The 19,723-nt window shown below is 39.0% G+C and overlaps 1 protein-coding gene across 1 annotated transcript in view; it reads right to left on the bottom strand.

The window, feature by feature from the left end:
- Positions 1-19,723, bottom strand: part of LOC120531773 (sodium-driven chloride bicarbonate exchanger-like) — a 337,177-nt gene that overhangs the window by 27,380 nt on the left and 290,074 nt on the right. Inside the window, 3 exon segments of the mRNA XM_039757493.1 lie at positions 2,416-2,577; positions 6,113-6,226; positions 10,866-11,027. Coding sequence (XP_039613427.1) covers positions 2,416-2,577; positions 6,113-6,226; positions 10,866-11,027 — 438 coding nt within the window.

Below are 19,723 nucleotides of genomic sequence, written 5' to 3'. Positions count from 1 at the left end.
TCAGTAATCACGAGAGAGGCAGCATGTTGCATGATGATTAACATATGCAAATTAGAATTTTACTGTATTCTGTACATGTGACGATAATGACCTGAAAACCCTATATTCTTAATTTAGAAAACATATATTCCAACATTGACTGTCTTTGTTTAGGAGCTTACAAACAGCTGAAAAAAAGGCAAATCATAAGTCCCTTTGGGGAGCAATTCATTTATTGTCACTTACAATGAGTATGTTTAGTTCCTATTGACTCCTGTTTTAAGGTCATTCAGCAATAAATAACAGAAAGCTATAGCAATAAGAAGCCATTAAAAAGAGGGGATTTTGTTGGCAGAATTGTCACAAAAATTATAAAAAAAAAGATGTGACGAATGGCCAGGGCCATTACGGACCGAGGGAGACAGCATGTGTGGGACACAAGAGGGCAGCTCCCCAGGGTTGCTGCATCACCACAGATCCCCGCAGGGCACACTGGGAGTTGGAGTTTGGAGCAGCCCTGTTGGGTTCCGTGGGCACCACCAGGGGGTGCTGCAGGTACGGCTAAGGCCTTTGGGGCACCACTTGCACCACATTTGAAAGTGCTGCCGGAAGAAGGTCAAGGAACACTGAGAGCACTTCTGGGTACACTATAAAAGGAGCCGCCTCACTCCAGTCGAGGAGCTAAAGTTGGGAGGTGGAGGAGAAAGCTTGTGAGGAAGAACTGAGGCGAAGGGAGAGAAAGAGGAAGGAAGAAAGAAGTATTGTGCTGTGTTTGTGCTTGTGAACTTTGCTGTTCCGGTAGGAAACGGGGGAAGGCATTTCCCCACTATAAATAAATGTGTGTTTTGTGGCAAGACTGGCCTCCATGTCTGTTGTGTCCGGCGTTTGAGGAGCTTTACAGCCCCTTAGTGGTTCACACAGGATTTGCAAAGATAAACAACAATGGATAGTTTTAAAAAAGGAAAACAAGACTCAACCAGTGGAAATCACTGAGACTTCAGCTCCTCTCCTTTTCAAGTCCTCACACAGAGAGGTTGGCCGATAACCCAGGGCCTCTGAATCAGAAAGCAGTAGCTTATCAGGTTGAGCCGATGAGACTTCACTATGCTCAAACAGGCAGACTTCTGTCGTATAAACTGCAACTATGGGAGTGTCATGTTACACAGCGGCAGGCTCACTCTCTTCAGCCTCACTGTCCCTTACTACACAGCTTAAGCGAGAAGTTCATTTATAACCAGAAGTCAGACTTTGATTGAGATGCTGCTTGCAGTAAAATCTATCCCATGGGGTCTCCATGGTATAAAGACCCTCCACTTCCATCTCCGACAACATAAAAGACCACAGGCATCTAAACATTACAATTGCAAAAGAAATTTTGCAAACCCTTTGAAATTATGTGGATTTTTTTTATGTTAATTACTCATAGTAACAATGTGGTCTGATCTTCAACTCATTCACAACAGTAGACAAACACAACCTTCTTAAAGGAAAAACAGACAAATGTTTGGACATCTTCTTCTTGTCAACACTGAGCACACTGATCTAACTTTCATAGCTAAAAGTCCAAAAAAGACTGTTTGTACTTGTATTTAAGAACTGATATAACCTCCTTTAACAGTAATGACCTCCACCAAAACCTTTTGTGTAGCTGCTGATCAGAATTAAACAATGGTTATACGACATTTTAGACTATTTCTCTCTTATTTTAAGTTCATTGATTTTAAGTTCATAACTATCAATTGACATTGCCTAGAGTTTTAGCATACGTCCTGTGAATTAGACATCAGAATGAATGAAACTCACTGCTTGGAAACTCCTGATGCATACCAAAAGATCTTTATTAGGGTGCTTATTTTATCCTGATAAAACTACATGCAAAAAATTCCCTGAAACTCATCCGTCTCACAAGAGTTAGCACGGTTAATAACATGGTAGCATTCTTGTTGCCTGAACACAGTCATTAAAATGCCTTGAAGGTTAACTAAAATCTGTATGCAATGTTCCTTCTTTTAATCTGAGATGATATTTGCCACCAAAGACTGGCTCCTTAGCAACAGCATTAATGCCCAGCATAAATGAGTATCAGCATTGCATACTTGCTTTATTTAGACTTTTATGGCAACATCAGGATCAAAGAAAGTCCTTTTCTCTGTATTAATGCAAAGAACCCTACACAGAAAGCACTGAGGGAACTGAATAATAAAATCAATGACAATAATTAGCTACTGAATTCTTTTGATGTCCAGGAGAGCTACTGTGTTATGATGTAGCTGCTGCAATTTAGTTATGGAGTGGAAAAGTGATCTGTAGAGCTATTGACTCATGTGAAGTACTCTCTTCAAACTGGGGCCACCAGCAATGAGATCCAATTATGAATGCTACAATTATGTATTGCTTAACAAAAATAAAACAAATAAAAGTCATTTGACAGTATACCTTTAGCTTGTGCTCCTTTCTGTTTATAATGACAGCTGTAATCTGTTGATCCATAAATATGAGGATGGTACACAGCAAAGCTGGAATGACAGTTACCAATGTAGTCCACCATGGATTGGGGCCAACAGGATTAACTAACCATCCCCGGTCATCCCTTGTAGGCTGAAACAAAAAATACAAATTCATTAAACTAATGTAAATGTAGTATCCATTTTCAGTAAAACCAGTTGTCCTTTATAAAACTAGCTGATCGAATTCAGGGTTGAAGAACCTATCTTAGCTGCTACTAATTTATTGTCCTGCTGAGACAGTCATTTATCTGATCTAACCATAAATTATCATGTGGAGTTGATGGGTGATTGAAATATTCACATAGACATGGAAACAAACACCCAAACAGTTTTTCAAAATATTTTACACACCTGCTAAACATGGTAGGGTTTTACCAAATTGTTAAATGTCCAACTCATTAGGGGGGAGGCGGCCCCTTTTATAATCACCCGTACGTAATCCAGGTGCCTCCTGATGAACTTCAGCCAGGCCTTCCTGGTGTGGAGGAAGTACCGGCTGCGCACCCGGAAGCACTCCGGATGTCCTTGGTCTGCTTCCTCCCAGCACTTCCAGGAGTGGCGGAAGTGCTGAGGGCCAGGGCTCTTCAGGCATCTGGGTGCTCCCTGGCGGTGACCACAGGCCCCTATAGGGTTGAGCTTCCAAGCTGTGTTCCCGTGGTCCCCATACCATCCAGGGCGGCTGCCCTCTCGGTGTCCTGAAGAGGCGTAGTCCCTCTTTCGGTCCTTCTGGGCGTCCCGGCTGGGTACCACCCCCAGCCGCTTGCCACAACAGTAATGTTAACTCAGTTATTTGTGCAGCCAGAAGATGCATGCTGTGTAACCTTGCCGTTTTTCTGCTGGTGTCATTAGACAGATTTTTTGATTTGGATGTGTACTGAAATCTGCATCTCCTCAGGCTCTCTTAATGGCAGTCCTTTTGATGGGGTGTGACACACCGTTTACGTAAAATGCATATTTTGCTATTCATATTTGTACAAACATACAGTAGATGCCAATTCCTTAAACCTTACGTCGACTCCTACACTATGGATGTAACTGACCAACAGAGAGCACACTCAGCACCTGTGACAATTTATCATTGATGTTTATCATTCGTCCATTGATGCCTTTGATTTCCAATGTATAATCTGATGTTATAGAAAGACTGTTCCCTTGCATCAGTGTGTGCCTATTTTTAAAACATGCAATGTGCTTTCTCCATACACAACACATATTTATACATCTAATAGGGTTTTTATAGTAGACTTTTCTATTCTAGATGGTTCATCATAAACAGAAGCTTGCGGTCTGTCTGACCAAGTTAATGAGAGACCTCTGATCTTTGCAGTTCAAAATCTCCGCCCTTACTTTGAGCACCGCCTTCATGAGGCCAAACGTTGGATTGGTTTAGAAGTGTGACACTCAATGAGCTGCCTAATTGTCCCCACCCAGTTTTAAACAAATTTCACTCATAGATCTCGCCAGAAAGATTATATCATGGGAAGAAAAAAAAAACTCTTTGATTTAAGCAAGTTATAATTTATTCTGAGAATTAGAAATAGAGCTTGGAATTTTCTAATAAGGTTTTGCATAGAGTTGTTGGTTTCTAATTACTGTGTCTTTTTCAAGAAATACGATTTTTTTTTCAGCTGGATTTAACTTGGATGGTGAGTCAGCCCACTGGACTTCTCCTTCTTTGCACACAATGATTTGACATCTTGGTGTCTGATTTCTAGAACATTCCTGACAATAAGTTATTCATTGTATCTGAATACAGATAAGCAGAAAATTTAACTCTGAGAGTTATCTGAACTGTTAAGAACAAATCCATGTACTGTATATATATATATATAATTAGTTTTAGACTCTTATTGTAATAGATATATTGTTATTATTATTTTGTTTTTGTTATTATTATTTTTTGTTTGTTTTCTTTTCAATGAAATGTACTAATCTTATGTTGGTACATTTTTGCTTTAAAAAATCTGTCAATTCTATTGATTTATATACATATTTGTTTCTCTGTAATGTCTCCTCTTGCCAAACCTGCAGTATAATTGGGTATTTCTATGAGGTAAATAGTAAGCAAAGTGTTGTGTTACTCTCATTACCTACAGTATTACATGAGTTACAGTAGTTAATCAGACATGAACGTTTAGAATATGTAAGGAACATTGGAGATTGGACTCCACACAAACTACAAACATACAATAAAAAGGTTGAGATTGTGACCCAGTCTCCTGGAGCTGTGAGGTAGAATCATTGCCTTCTCTGCCACATTATTAGCATATTACATACTTTTTTCTTAAGAAACACAATTTTCCAAGTAAGGACTTCTCCTGATAGCCAAGATATTTTCTGATATTTTGTATATGACCTGAATGTTTTGTCTGTGGAGAAACAGAAACAAAGGGAATGGCGACTAGAAGATGAAAATCGTAAATGCGAACCAAGCCTAAATTTGATAACCAAAAGTATGTCCTATCTTTCAACAAAGCCAAGAATCATAATCAATTATCCAAACGAGAAAAAAGCAGGAATTCTTTATGTTAGAAAATCACAGAACATTAACGAACACATACTTAAACGAAGAAGTCTTTTGTTATTATTAAATAATGATACTCACAGACAATGAACTCCAACAACTCTCAATGAACCACTGAGGGACTCATCGACTTTACCTGAATATAAAGGCAGAGGGTGGTCCCTCAGTGCTGACATCATGGTGGCCCCACCTCTTGGCGGTTCCACCCATGGAAAACTAGTTATTCAACTTAAAAGGTCATGTACACAATACATGATAATTAGACAGTATTGACATAACAAAAATTACATAAAACAAAAACCACATGTAAAATAATAATTCAGTATAACTAGAAAATTTACTTAAGCCAGGAAAAAAACTGGGAAACATGACAACTATACAGCGATAGGTACATACAGTAAGGTAATGAGAACTTATCCTCCGTATTCTCAATTCTCTGCATCTTGCTGAGCTATGCCAGACATTATTGCAATAGCAGTCAAAGCTCTTTAAGATTTTCACTTTGCCGAACTTTCTCCCTGCTTTCAAATAACATTAGGATATTTTTAGCTCCTGTACATGACAGGAAGAGAATGTTCTGGCCTTGAGTGTCGTGAATCAGGTTTCAAAGGAACGTAGCATGTGTAATGACAAATGTACCACAAAAGCAGGTCAAAAAATTGGTTTTCGTAATCACCATTAACTAAAAAAATTGTATGCAGATGTATGATTTAGAATTGGGATATTATTAGCCTTAGACAAGTGGAAATTAATTTACCATACAGAAAATTACATGTTGAAGCACACAAAATAACATTCACTAATTTCCAATTCAGGATTGACGATCACAGCAACACTGGGCCAGACCTGGAAAAGAGTTCCACTCCACTCCATCATTGCCACCTTCCCACTCACACATATCCACAGGGGGCCAATTTACATTTCCTAATTAACTTAACAGGTGGTGGTGGATAAACTGAAAAATTAAGACATGGAGAGAACATGTACAGAGACAGTAAACAGCTGGAAGATTTCAAACAACAGAATGCTGGGTAATACAACTAGTGTGGAAATGCACTGCTATACTTAATAAAATGGACATTACGTAGCCTGTAATGTGTACCTTAAATTCGTTGGGGACCTGAAGCTTTGGAGTCTGAACTCCCAGGCCGTAATCCACAAAAACCATGGTAAGTATGGTGATGAAGACCGCAAAGTCACTAATGATAGAGCGAACCTAAAAAAAAAAAAGAAAATAGTTATTTAAAGACATTACAACAGTATATTCAATAGTCCATGGTCCAGGTCCAATTGTTTATCGACTCTGTCTTTATAGTAAGTGGAACATAACAACATAGGATGTTTAACAAACACGAGGAGAACATTCAGTCTGTCTAGCAGGTTTGCTAATACCCGATCTGTCAAAACATCTCATCAAGGTGCTTTCAAAGTTGTGTGTCGTTGCTCATGTCACTTTGCTTACCATGGCTGCTACATATCCACTCAGTAATTTTATACCATTTCAGGGTAAATCTGTCACTTACACTTTAATGTCCTCCAGGTGTCTACCAGTGGTGCATTTCTAGTATCTGGTTATGTGTCTTTATTCTGTTTTAGTGCTCAATTGTTATATTTCTCATTGTACTATTATTCTGTTAGCTCTGTTAACATCTTGTGATGGTTCATGCCATCAGTGGTGTCAAATAAAATAAAACCTGATAGACTGCAAAATCCAAAAGCTGAAGAAAGGAAATGAGCCAATATTGTGTGACAGCCTGAAGCTGCACATGCAAAAAAAGTCACACAAACTCATTGCATTGTTTCTTTCTCGATTTTTCTCTCTTCTTTATCGATAAATAGATTTTGGATACTCCACTTAGGTATGCATTCCCTTTACATTTCTGGTCCAGTCAGACTCTCTTAGCCATAAAAGGTGCCCTACTCATACTTGGTAGACTTTTCCAAACTGTTGGCTCATGTTCTGTGTGTCCTCGGGGACTCCAGTATTGGGTCATCTTAGCTGACAACAGAACGTGTCCCCTTGTTTTCTAAATAAACAAATATTAAGACTACCAGACAAGCATAATGGAATGATTGGCCTCCCCTTGCATGTATAGAGGCTATAAAAGGTATTCACTTCCTTGGATGTTTTCACATTTTATTGCTATAAAACACTGAATCATAGTGGATTTAATTTAGCTATTTTGACACCAATCAACAGAAAAAGACGCTTTAATGTGAAAATGAAATCTCTATGTATATTTTTTTATGTTTTAATGTTTTACTAATGCTTTACTCTGTTTTGGGCTCCCTTTATGCAAAATCAGGTTTCTTTTTAAAAGTATTTTGTTTATCGGATTTGTAAGTATCATGTTTTAATGATTGTTGCATTCATTCTTTGTGTTTTGTGAGTTAAACCAAATGAGGTGGGGCCACCTTGATGTCACTGCTGAGGAACCGCTTTTTTATTTCAGCCTCTTGGACACAGCCATCACCAGTGTGTCTGTCTGTGGAGAGAATGTCAACCTCCTCGAAAGGTTTACTACCTCGGCAGCGACATTCTTGTCTCTGGTTTGTGAGACATGGAGTTATCCAGTGACCTGAGACGAAGACTGGACTCCTTTATGTTGAATGACCTTTAGCTCACGGAATCCTGAATGAGACACAATGATGTGAGGGAGCGTCAGTTATGGCAGTACTGCCATGTGGCACAATTCCCCAATGGTGATCCAGCTTATAGGATCATCATTGTTGAGGACCCGAGCAGCTGCACCAGGCCAGGGGACGCCAAAGTAAGACCTGGCTGTGTCAGATATGCGGTCATTTCCGGAGGGGCGAAGGAGGGGTGGGTTTACTGGACCACATGTCTGCCAGCCAGGATCACACAGCATGTTGTACCAGTGCATGCTCCCCAACCTGACCTGACCTGATCTGGGGATCATTTCCTTCGGTGATTCACTGTTTGTAAAAGAGTGTATTTATCTGAATGTACTGTATTTTCTGCTTGTCTTTAGATTTGATTTTTCAGACATGTTCGCTGTAGGTTGCCTTGTTATAAAGATTATTTGTTGGACTTGTCCCACATACCAGAGATTTAGCATTTGCCCATTTTATTTGGGACATTTTATGTATTATTTGAACTTTAAAAGTCATATCTCCATTTTTAGCCCGTGCAGGTCGAAGCCTGCCTATGGAATTTGGGTTCAGGCTGCCTGGGCTGAGGCCAATCACAAGGTGAGCCAGGGAAGGTCTGGGCCTAGTTTGTGAGTCTTTTGGAGTCCTGTCAGTCTTTCTCCTACATTTTTGTCCACTTAATTGTAGCACTACATTTGACATGATGTTATTGGTCATGTGGCACATGCATCATATGACTAGCAGCAGTGCCCATGAGAACTATGTTTTGGGGTCCAAAATCTGTAAATTTTGTTCTATATTTTCATTATATTTTTATATCCTTCTCATCTTTAACTTTTCAGAAGCTTTTTCTAAAGAACATATATATATTCAAACTTTACTACCAGTCCTATATTCTATTATTCTTTGTTCTACTGGTGTTATTCCTATAATAAATACCATGCTACTTTTAACTTTCTATGCTTTGTCTTAAATGTCTAGAGTGATTGAAGTAAAAAGGTAGATTTCGTTGGGCACCGGGTGCAGCCGGAGGTTTGCCATTACCTCTGTGTTGTGAGGTTTATTAAAGCTGCAGATGTGTGCTTCACCCAACAGTGGGGAACAGTATGTAAAGAAAGACATTCTTGGCTGATAAATGGCCTATAGTCAGGGATTCTAAGCCTTTGCATGTTTTAAATATATTCTTGGAGACCAAAAGTAATATTTAGTTCTGAGATATATTTAAAACATCGTATGTTGTTAATGCGGATAATAAGTAAATCTCCTGAAGTGCTGAGAGAGTGACAGGCTGTGTTATTATTAAGGCACTTGTGTGGTTTAAAGTGCTAAAGGTTAACCAGCTGTGTGTGTATCATTCATAGGGCACTGTTGAGTTTCTGTGTGTATGCGTATAGCTATGTATGCATGTGTTAATCTTAAAGTGCAACATTAGACCAACCTGATAATGAACTTGACAAGCATACTTACCCTTGAAAGAAAATAGGTAAAGGGTAAGTAGAGGGAAATACCACGATAATACAACTAAAAATATAACATGGTGATACATAGATGTAAAAAATGCAATCTTGACAGGACTAACACTGGTCAAGTCTGATAACGTGATTGTTATGACAGTAGGTAAGAAATTATGCTGATCACAGCACTGGACAATACCATTGTGTTGTATGTTGGTTGAACATGTAAATGATTTTTTCAATGTATTTTGTACTCGTGAAAATAAACATGAATTTGAGCATGAAATCTTAATGCTAATGTCTTCTCCCCACTAAGCTCCATGAGCTTCACATACAGTTTTCGGCTGAATGTGTGCCTCGAAATGTCACATATTTGTCCTTTATCTATGATGCTTTATTTTTCAGTTGTGTATTATGCTCACTTAAAGTGAACTGCCAATCCACAGGTGAAGCACAAAAGTCCACAGTATTACTCTACTGCTTGCATTTACACCAAATGTATTTTTAAACATCTTGGTTCTTCGTTATAGCTGTTGTAAGGTAATATGTCATGGTGCTCAATGTTAAAGTAGCAAAAAAATTAGCTTGTTACACACTAAAAAGCAGAAGAGATTATTACCGTTTACTGTTTCAGGGAGGCAGGGTGCTGGTGACTTTTACAAAGACCTAGGCTGATTATAATATTCATAACAGGCAATCATTTAAAAATCCTGTCTGCCAAAAGCCAGTCATGTCCAAAAGCCAGGAGACAATAAAAGAGGGAAAGCTCATTAATTTGTTGACCCTGAAAGTCAGTAAGCCTGATAAATGGGCCTGCATTCTCACGACTCACACAGAGAAACACGTGGCAAACAAGCAATTAATGGCAGAACTGAATGTGCAGCGTAGGCTGAAGTGGCAGTTTGATTAGGTTGCCTTGTGGACAGCTCTGCATAAGAGCACTGTGAATATGACAGAGTGCACAGTGCTGCACTAAAGGGCATGTGTGCCACTCTGCTTCTTACCTGTAGACACACATTGTGACACTTAAATTAATTTCATCCTGACTGGAAATATCTACAGTATATACAAACCAATTGGGAACAGCTCATCTGCACTAGTATACAGTGTGAGGAAAGATGGGCAACCCGGCTGGAGTAGGGCAGGTCATCTTGCCGAGATGAAAGGTGCCAGGGGATGTACCAGAAGAAGCCGGAGGCCAGAAGCAGTTCCATTCTCCAAATACGTTAGGTGGCAGTGGTCTGCTGGAGGTGTTCCAGCTTGGACAACTGCAGGGGTTGATGGGAAATAGAGTCTGGAAGTGCAGCTCTGTCATGGTCCCTGGGTCCCGCAAAGGGGCGCTGTTGGAAGAGCACTGCCCTGGTTCTCAGTCATTGATTTTAAAGGATTTTCAACCAAATATTGAAAGTGGTCATTATATTTCTGATTATGTTAGTTTGTCAAAATACTTTTGAGAACCCGAAGGGGTGGGGGGTGGGAGTAGTTGTATAAAAATGTCTGTCATTTCCAAATTGCACATACGATATTTTTGGTAAACCCCTTAAATTAAAACTGTCTACACTTCAATCACATAACATTTGCTTTATTTCAAACCCATTGTGGTGACATATAGAGGCCAAAATTATGAAAATTGTGTCACTGTCCTAATACTTATGGACCTGATTGTATATGAAATATAAGGAACGTTCACCTATTGAAATGTTTTTGCAGTCAATAAATGCAAAACCCACATTGCCTATGATGATCCTGGGACTTATTTTGATCTTTAAATACTAAAGACAGAGTTACCTTGGTGGGGAAATACCGGCTAGTCTTGAAGTCTTTCAGGAAGGATGACATGGTAACCGTGGAGAAGAAAAGAACAATAGACCAGAAAAGAACATCAGGGACATAAGGACCATGTGGTCCACAGGCACTTCCAAGAAACTCCCCACGGTTTTCAATGCAATCCTACAGGAAAATAAAAAAAGCTGCTGTTATTCCAATTGACATATAACAGTCATCTTTGAGACATTATCACTGAACTGCAATTCATTGAGACGACGTAAACACTCAGCAGTTGAGATGAGGGACATCAGAAGGGCATATTTGTATAGACGAACACGGCACCTTATGGAAAATTTGATCACGATGGAACAATTGTTTTCTGTAGCAATCCTGCTTTTGTTTTTTTAACACATTATTAAAATAACTGCCTTATTAATCCCCCATGACTGGTGTTTAAATTCAGTAATACATACTCATTAAGGAATAAAAAGGAGCCAATCAACATTTTAATCAAAGGAGCTTATCAGGCAGTGTCCATACAGGTAACCCCATTGGGTTCCCAGGATTTAATCTTGGGTTCACACCCCACAAGAAGTGTAGAAAGCAACCATCTTAGCCAATCAAGCCAAAGGAGAACTCTGTCAGTTAATAAGTAATCTGTCCTCTGACTGTGAGGGGGTCTCTTCTATGCAGTGGGTTTGGACCATTTGAGCCCCATTATGATAACCAAGGAGTGCATCTGTCACATGATGCACATGAATACTTAGGAAGCAGAGAGAGGTACAAAATGGTACTGAGGAGAAGTATTGGTTGGGATGTGACAACAAATGGCTAAGACAGAAAAGTATACCCTGATTTACCAGTTTATTAGGTACACGTATCTAGTAGTGTGTTGTGCCTCCTTTGGCTTTCAGAACTGCAAGAATTGGTTTGGGCAATGGATTCTACAAGATAATAGATGTCTTGCTCAGGAATGTAACAACTTATGTAAATTATAGCCGCTATAAATATGATGGCTGAAAAGTCTTCCTATGAACAGCCCTTTCCACCTCATCCTAAATATGCTCAGCATGTTTGAGAATTGGAGACTGTGCAGGCCATTGAAGCAATATGAAATTACTGTCATGTTCCCAGTATCACTTGTTGTCAATATGTGCCTGGTGACTTGGGACATTATCAAGATGGAAGTCATCACCATAGTGTAAATAAACACATATACCTGGCTGTTCATATCTTATATGAAGGATTTTAAGTGAGGCATGAAAATCAGGAGGTCCTGGGGGGAGGGTCTTAATCCAGTGGACTCCCTGAAATCAGGACAAATAGTGGCAATTCCTGAAAGTACATTTTGAAAACATATTATAGTAGTATAAACCACTAACAGCCCATTACTGGGTTTGCCAGAAAGTATTGTAGCAGAGTGCAGAGAGCTCTTCACAGGCTGTACAGGGCTCAGTGCTTAAAGCAAAGCAAGGCGTATCCTTTAAATTAGTACCACTCAAGAACGAGGACTAAGACTTTCCCAGCATGAAGCTTTATTTGGCGGACAGGAATTGAATCAGAGTGGAATGATGTTTTCCACAGTCTTCAGATATGTAATATGGTGGGTTGGTGGCTCTGAGGCTAGGGATCTGCACTGGCAATCAAAAGGTTGCCGGTTCGAATCCCGTAATGCCAAAAGGGACTCCGCTCTGTTGGACCCTTGAGGTAGGCCCTTAACCTGCAATTGCTGAGTGCTTTGAGTAGTGAGAAAAGCGCTATATAAATACACAGAATTATTATTATTATTATTATGTTAGGAAAAATGCCTGTTCTGTATGAAACTGATTAGAAGTACAAGGTGGTATGGCATACCTGTGTATAATTTGATTTTTCTACTTAAGATCAGTATATCCTAACTTTTAACATTCTTCATAGTTTATTTAATGTACATTCTAAAGTGCTAGAGTAAGATTTCAGTGTTCAGTGCCAGTGGCCTTCATTTGAAAAGAATGGAGATAAATGCCATCAACTCAAAGAGGGAGAGGCAAGTTTGTTGTACTACGTGAACATCACTGGGAAAATAAAACCGAATAATAAAAAAACAAGCACATATCCTTTACACGTAGCCAAAATTTACACCAGGTGTTACAGACTCAAATCAAATGTATGTTCCAAATAACGATATACTGTATTATTTACCCTATACAACTCCAGGCACATCACACACAGATAAGGAGCCTTGGCTTGAGCTGGGAGCACTTTTTCCACCGAGTTGAGCTCCGTCAAGGCAGGAGATGGGACAGCAGGCTGCTTGTTGCTTGTGCTGATCGATTAATTTACAAAACAAAAGACACTGATGGTAGAGGTGCGAAGGGATTTAAGGTCGGCCTGGATTACGAGTTTTTTCATATTCTTCTGGAATTCTAGTGTTAAACTGAAAAGGCTCTGCCATTTTAATCTTTTCTCATGATTTGTCCACTGTAGCCATGGATTCAGCCTAGTCGCTCTTCTCTGGACTTTTTCTAGTACTGCTACATATGTTTGTTTTTAGCAAGGAGACCATAACTACACACAGTACTCCAAAAAAAGCTCTAACCATTACGTTATAAAGCTTGAGCATAACCTTCTTGAACTTGTACTCTACATATCAGGGCACTATATAACTTCACATTCTGTTAGCCTTCATAATAGTTTCTGAACACTGTCTGGCAGTTGATAGTGTCAAGTCTACTATGACTCCATAATCCTTCTCATAAGGTGTACTCTCGATTTTCAGACCTCCATTCCATATTCAAATTTAACATTTTTATTTCCTATGTATAATACTTTACATTCATTAATCTGCCGCAGATCTGCAGACGTTTGTATGCTGTCCAAGTCTCTCTGTAGTAATTCAACGGATTGTTAATTATCTGCCAAACCACCTAGCTTGGAATAATCTGCAAACTTTACCAGCTTGTTATTTATATTCTTATCCAAATCATTTATCTATACTAATAAAAGGCAAAGCCCTCACTGACTGACTGACTGACTGACTGACTGACTGACTCATCACTAATTCTCCAACTTCCCGTGTAGGTAGAAGGCTGAAATTTGGCAGGCTCATTCCTTACAGCTTACTTACAAAAGTTGGGCAGGTTTCATTTCAAAATTCTACGCGTAATGGTCATAACTGGAACCTATTTTTTCATCCATATACTATAATAGACTTCTGCTCGATGGCCTTTAGTGCCTGCCCATATAAGGCCGTCCGTCAGCGACAATCCAATAGAAACACTGCCACTAAATATTCACGGGTGAAGGACTATGCTTATGCAGACGATGAAGATGAGATGGTCAGGGTGGTGTTTGGCACAAACTCAGCGAAACTGTGAGAGAAACTTTTAAGTGCCGGGTCTTAGCTAACATTAAATACAGCCGTGGACATCGCACGAGATGGCACCAGCACAGCTGGGAATCTTCGATGCATGTACACCGAGCGGCTGACGTGAACTGACGCAGTGCACAGACAAAAAGCAACAGTTCCAAAGAGTGCTGAACAAAAACCGAATTACACAATTGAGAAGGCAGCAAAAAAATATGAAGCGTGTAACACATACAAACATATTCATATGTACAGCTACTGTGGAAACAAAGCACACGGTGGAAAAAGTGAATGTCCCGCTAAAGGAAGACAGTGTAAAAAAAAACCCGTCCATGCAGTGTGTCAGGTCTCAGATAAAGAGGAAGACGAGCTGTTTATTGATGCAGTAAGAAACGAATCGATGAATGAAACCTGTTATCTTTACAACAATTGACAAACACGGAATGTAACTTGAACACAACACATCCTACAAATACGAACCTGATAGAAAGAAATAATGATAATCAAATCCTTGATGACAGCAACACTCATAACACTCACAAAACAATTACTGTATATTGACAATCATGTTACGTTATTTTTAAAATGTTCCCTTTTCTTTTCATAACTTCTTTAACACACTACTTCTCCGCTGCGAAGCACGGGTATATATATATATATACCCCGATCTACATACTCTCAAATAGACAAACCACACGCCGTGGCACAATGGCAGAGGCTTCGCCTCTAGCGCCAACGTCTGAGGTTCGATTCCCGAAAGGGGGTGCACTGAGTATGTACGCCTGATGACCCCAAAATTAGGGCGAAACACATGTCGTGTACTCTTTGCATTATTTCACATAAAACTATTTCAATATATATACATACATACATATATACACACACACATACATATATATCAGCGCTTCCCGCTTTCATTTTACCCTCGCACCCCCTTGGTTTGAGACGTATGAAAAAATATGCGGTTAACGCAGAAAGACAGATCACCAATTGAAGCTTTATGAATAATGGATACTTTATTCGCCATCAATGATTGTTTTGGTAAAGCCATACTCAGTTTAATCATTAGATGAACTGTAAAAAAGTAAGAGTGAGGGGAGGGTGACTTATTGAGGCACGCAGGCGAGAGTACAATAGCACGCGGGCTCGATGTAGTGCGCGTCAACTCGATCTGAATTGTGCGATCACATTCGAAAAAATATATCTTTTCAACTTCTATTTAGTTGACACAAATATCTTTGGTTGGAATGTAAGGCGAATTTACTCTTTACATTTCTATAGTGAAGAAAAATGTATGCAATGATGCCTACATTTAACTTACATTCCTACCAAAGATATTTCTGTTAACTAAATAAAAATTCCTTCTATTTAAAATTTAAATAGAACTTGAACAGATACGATAGTTCATAATATCCATGCATACTTGCACGTAAGAGCGGGAGTCATCCGTTTTTATGGCGTTATTTCAGTGCCACTATTCTGAGCGCACGTAAAAAAAGATTGCAAGTGCAAGTGTTGCATTTTGAGGAGAAATTTATTTTGAGCGTACAAAAGCTGAATTTGAGTGAACAAAATTCATTGCTGCGTGCAAAAAATGTATTTCAGTGTTTGCACTTATCCATATACACACACACAATAGCACCCCTCTCGCTCAGTTTTTCATTTGCGCTTGCTGCAATGTGTTGCTGCGCTCACAACATTCTCTGCTGCAAGCGCTCAACTCTCTGTACACCGTTATAAGTGTGCCACAAAACCAACCAATCACAGACTTGGTTTCAAAAATTCTGATTGGCTCTTACGGTCTCCAATCAGCTCGCTAGCTGCTGCATTCCGGAAACAGTCCGAAATGTAGCTAAATCCAGCTAAACTCAATTAAACCCCAATTTGCGGATAATATCTTTAATTATTTTATTTTAAAATATATTATTTGTTAAGACTATCGTTGGTGTAGTATAATGTAGTTGCATTATACAACCATGCCAACTGACTCTCCAAATTATATTTGAGTAGCTCTCTTTTATGTCGTCGAATACTGAACAGCAGCACGAAAACAACATGTCCCGGCCACATGTAAGTAATATAAAATCATTTTGTACATTATTATTACATCTGCCATCTCTTCTTTGGCTGCAGAGTAAATCAAAACTCCCTCTATCTGCAAGAAGCGAGGCTGAGTGGACAGTGTTTCCGGTGTCCGGAATGCAGCAGCTAGCGAGCTGATTGGAGACCGTAAGGGCCAATCAGAATTTTTGAAACCAAGTCTGTGATTGGTTGGTTTTGTGGCACACTTATAACGGTGTACAGAGAGTTGAGCGCGCAGCAGAGAATGTTGTGAGCGCAAGCAACACATTGCGAGCAAGCGCAAATGAAAAAACTGAGCGAGAGGGGGTGCTATTGTGTGTGTGTATATGGATAAGCGCAAACACTGAAATACATTTTTTGCACGCAGCAATGAATTTTGTTCACTCAAATTCAGCTTTTGTACGCTCAAAATAAATTTCTCTTCAAAATGCAACACTTGCACTTGCAATCTTTTTTTACGTGCGCTCAATATTTTTTTACGTGTGCTCAGAATAGTGGCACTGAAATAACGCCATAACAGCGTTAAACAGTAAACAGTGTATTGCACTGATACGAAATAGCCTGCCCATTTAATTATTTAGGAATGGATAAATAAATTAAGATTTTGTACAAATAATGTTTTTCATTTTTCTTCCTTGATGAATTCTGGCACCCCCAGCAACAGTTGCTCGCACCCCAAAGAGTGTATATATGTATATATATATGTGTGTGTATGTATATATATATATATATTTTTGGGTATATATGTGTGTGTATGTATGTATGTGTGTATGTTTATATGTGTGTGTGTGTCTATATATATATATATATATATATATATATATATATATATATATATATATATATATATATATGACAGCAACACTCATCACTCACAACAGTGACAAAACAATTACATTGACAATCATGTTACGTTATTTTCAAAATGTTTCCTTTTCTTTTTCATTACTTCTTTAACACACTACTTCTCCGCTGCGAAGCGTGGGTATTTTGCTAGTGTATGTTATAAATAGAAGCAGCCCTAGCATTGACCTCTGAGGGACACCACTGTTAACATCAGCCAATTCTGATAAGGTTCATCACACCATCACCCTCTGCTTCCTGTGTCTGAGCCAATTCTGCACCCATCTACACACCACACCCTGAACTACCACTTCTTTTAGTTTGATGCCCAACTTCTCATGTGGCACCTTATCAAATGCTTTCTGAAAGTCCAGGTAAATAACAGTTTTGTTGCTTCCTCATAGAATTCCAGAATGTTAGTAAAACATGACCTTCCTCGTCTGAACCCACGTTGACTGCTCAGTAAAACTCCTGTTCTTGCCACGTGCTGCTCAATCCTATCCTTAATAATTCCATCCATTAATTTATGTGTGATGCATATAAAGCTTATATGTTGCTTGCATCTGCCTGTTCACCTTTTAACAGGATAATATTTGCCATTTTCCAGCTCTTGGTATATCCCCAGTCTGCAGTGACTTCCTAAAAATTTGGGTCAAAGGTTTATATATGTACTCGCTAAACTTCTCAAGGATAAATATTATCTGGTCCTGGTGATGCGTTTGACTTTAGCCTCTTTAATCTAAGCAGTACTTCTCCCTCTACATTTTCCAAATCACTCAGTATCCCCTTGGTAGTCCCTTTTACTGCAGGGAGTTTTAATTACTTTCTCACATGTGAGTAGTGAGAAAATCACTATATTAATGTTAGGAATGTATTATTATTATTATTATTATTATTATTATTATTATTATTATTATACTTGATTCGGCCATTATAGTTTCTCTGCAATTGAATAATGGAAAAATGAAGCCAGTAAAGAGATTGATGGAAGAACTGAATCCCTACTTTTATCTGCAGACATTATGGAGCAGTGAGGAACTCAAAAGGAAGTTCACTAAATGCCAGTTGACAGCTTTCAGTTAATTATGAATTAATAGCTCTTGGGTAATCACTGTGTAATTAATCTGTATAGGAAGTGTCCTGGGGCTAGGGAAATCAGATGATAACTTTTATGAAGAGGATATTAGATGAATTAAGTATTATTTTTTTAAATTAACTTGAAATGTACCTGTAGTTATCAGAAATGGTTATTAATGCATGCTGTTGTGATTATAGCACAATTACTTCTGATTCACTTAATATACATTACTGTGTTAGTGTTGGTATGTGTGCTGTTCACACACTGATATCCATCCATCCATTTTCAAACCTGCTTTAGCCATTTCAGGCTCAACCCTTGATGAAGTACCAGTCCATCATAGGACACACATGTGGGAAAACAGGAGCACCCAGAGGAAACCCATTTGACATGGAGAAACAAGGTAAACTCCAAGAACTCAGTACTCCTTGAGCTATGTGGCAGAAGCACTAATGACTGTGCCACCCCACACATTGACAAGAATCCTGAAACTACACATGTAAATGCTTTGTGGATTATGACAGACAATGTGTACCATGGTCATCTTTTGAATGGGCACTTGAGGTGATGCCATAGTACACAATCTCCCTGCCAGCCCCACTGCACAAAGAGAAAGTGACAGAAGTCCATTATAAATGTGCTTTGAGAAAGTGACAGACGTCCATTATAAATGTGCTTCGAGAAAGTGACAGACGTCCATCAAAAATGTTGTGCGTCTGAAACTGGTAATCCGTGAAAATCTGCCAGCCACTGCCCTTAATCTCTGCTGCCTGCTTCACTCCATATGAGCACACATGGCATGTTCCAGTAAATTGCTGTATCCCTCCAAAAGCTTCCTACTTAAAGCAGGCTTCTAGCAGCACATGGTGTGCAGTGCACATTAATAACAACAAACGATTCTGAGGAACAGTCCATGTGGTACTTTATAAGAAGAGTCTGGAGCTTCACAAATTGAAACACATTTTCTCTCCGTGGTCCCGGAACACCCCATATGTCAGCTTATTAAGTTCTAACACAGCTATTGATCACTTTCTCTTGCTCCACACAATGAAAACATGGTTTGCTAGAAGTACAAATTCTAAATTGCTTTTGTATTTTTTAACCGTCTACGTCAGCAGCACTACAGATAAGAGCCAGAGGAATTAGCTTTAAGGGGCCTTGGCAGAGTAACCCTGTAACATGTACCACTATGTACTGTAAACTAAAGGGCCATTCATTCATTTGTCATTCCATTTTTCAATACCTTTAATGCAGTTCAGTGTCAATGATGCCAGAGTTCATCCTGGCAGCTAATGGTAAGTCATTGTTGCTCTTGCTCTTTGTGTTTTTAATACTCTTATGGTCATGACTCTGTAATGGTAGCATCAACATAATATAGGAAACATACATCTAATAATGGATTAAACCCAAAAACAGATATTTTGGGGATATAAAAATGATGGAAGGCTGGTGGGGTGCATTATTGTAAGGAGTTGGAGTTCCCTACCCCCTAGAAGTTAGCAGTAGGCTTTCGCCAAAATTTTCTTGCCT

This window comes from Polypterus senegalus, chromosome 6, assembly GCF_016835505.1.
Source record: "Polypterus senegalus isolate Bchr_013 chromosome 6, ASM1683550v1, whole genome shotgun sequence".
NCBI classification, from domain to species: Eukaryota; Metazoa; Chordata; class Cladistia; order Polypteriformes; family Polypteridae; genus Polypterus; species Polypterus senegalus.
This window is presented reverse-complemented; position numbering and strand designations above follow the sequence as displayed.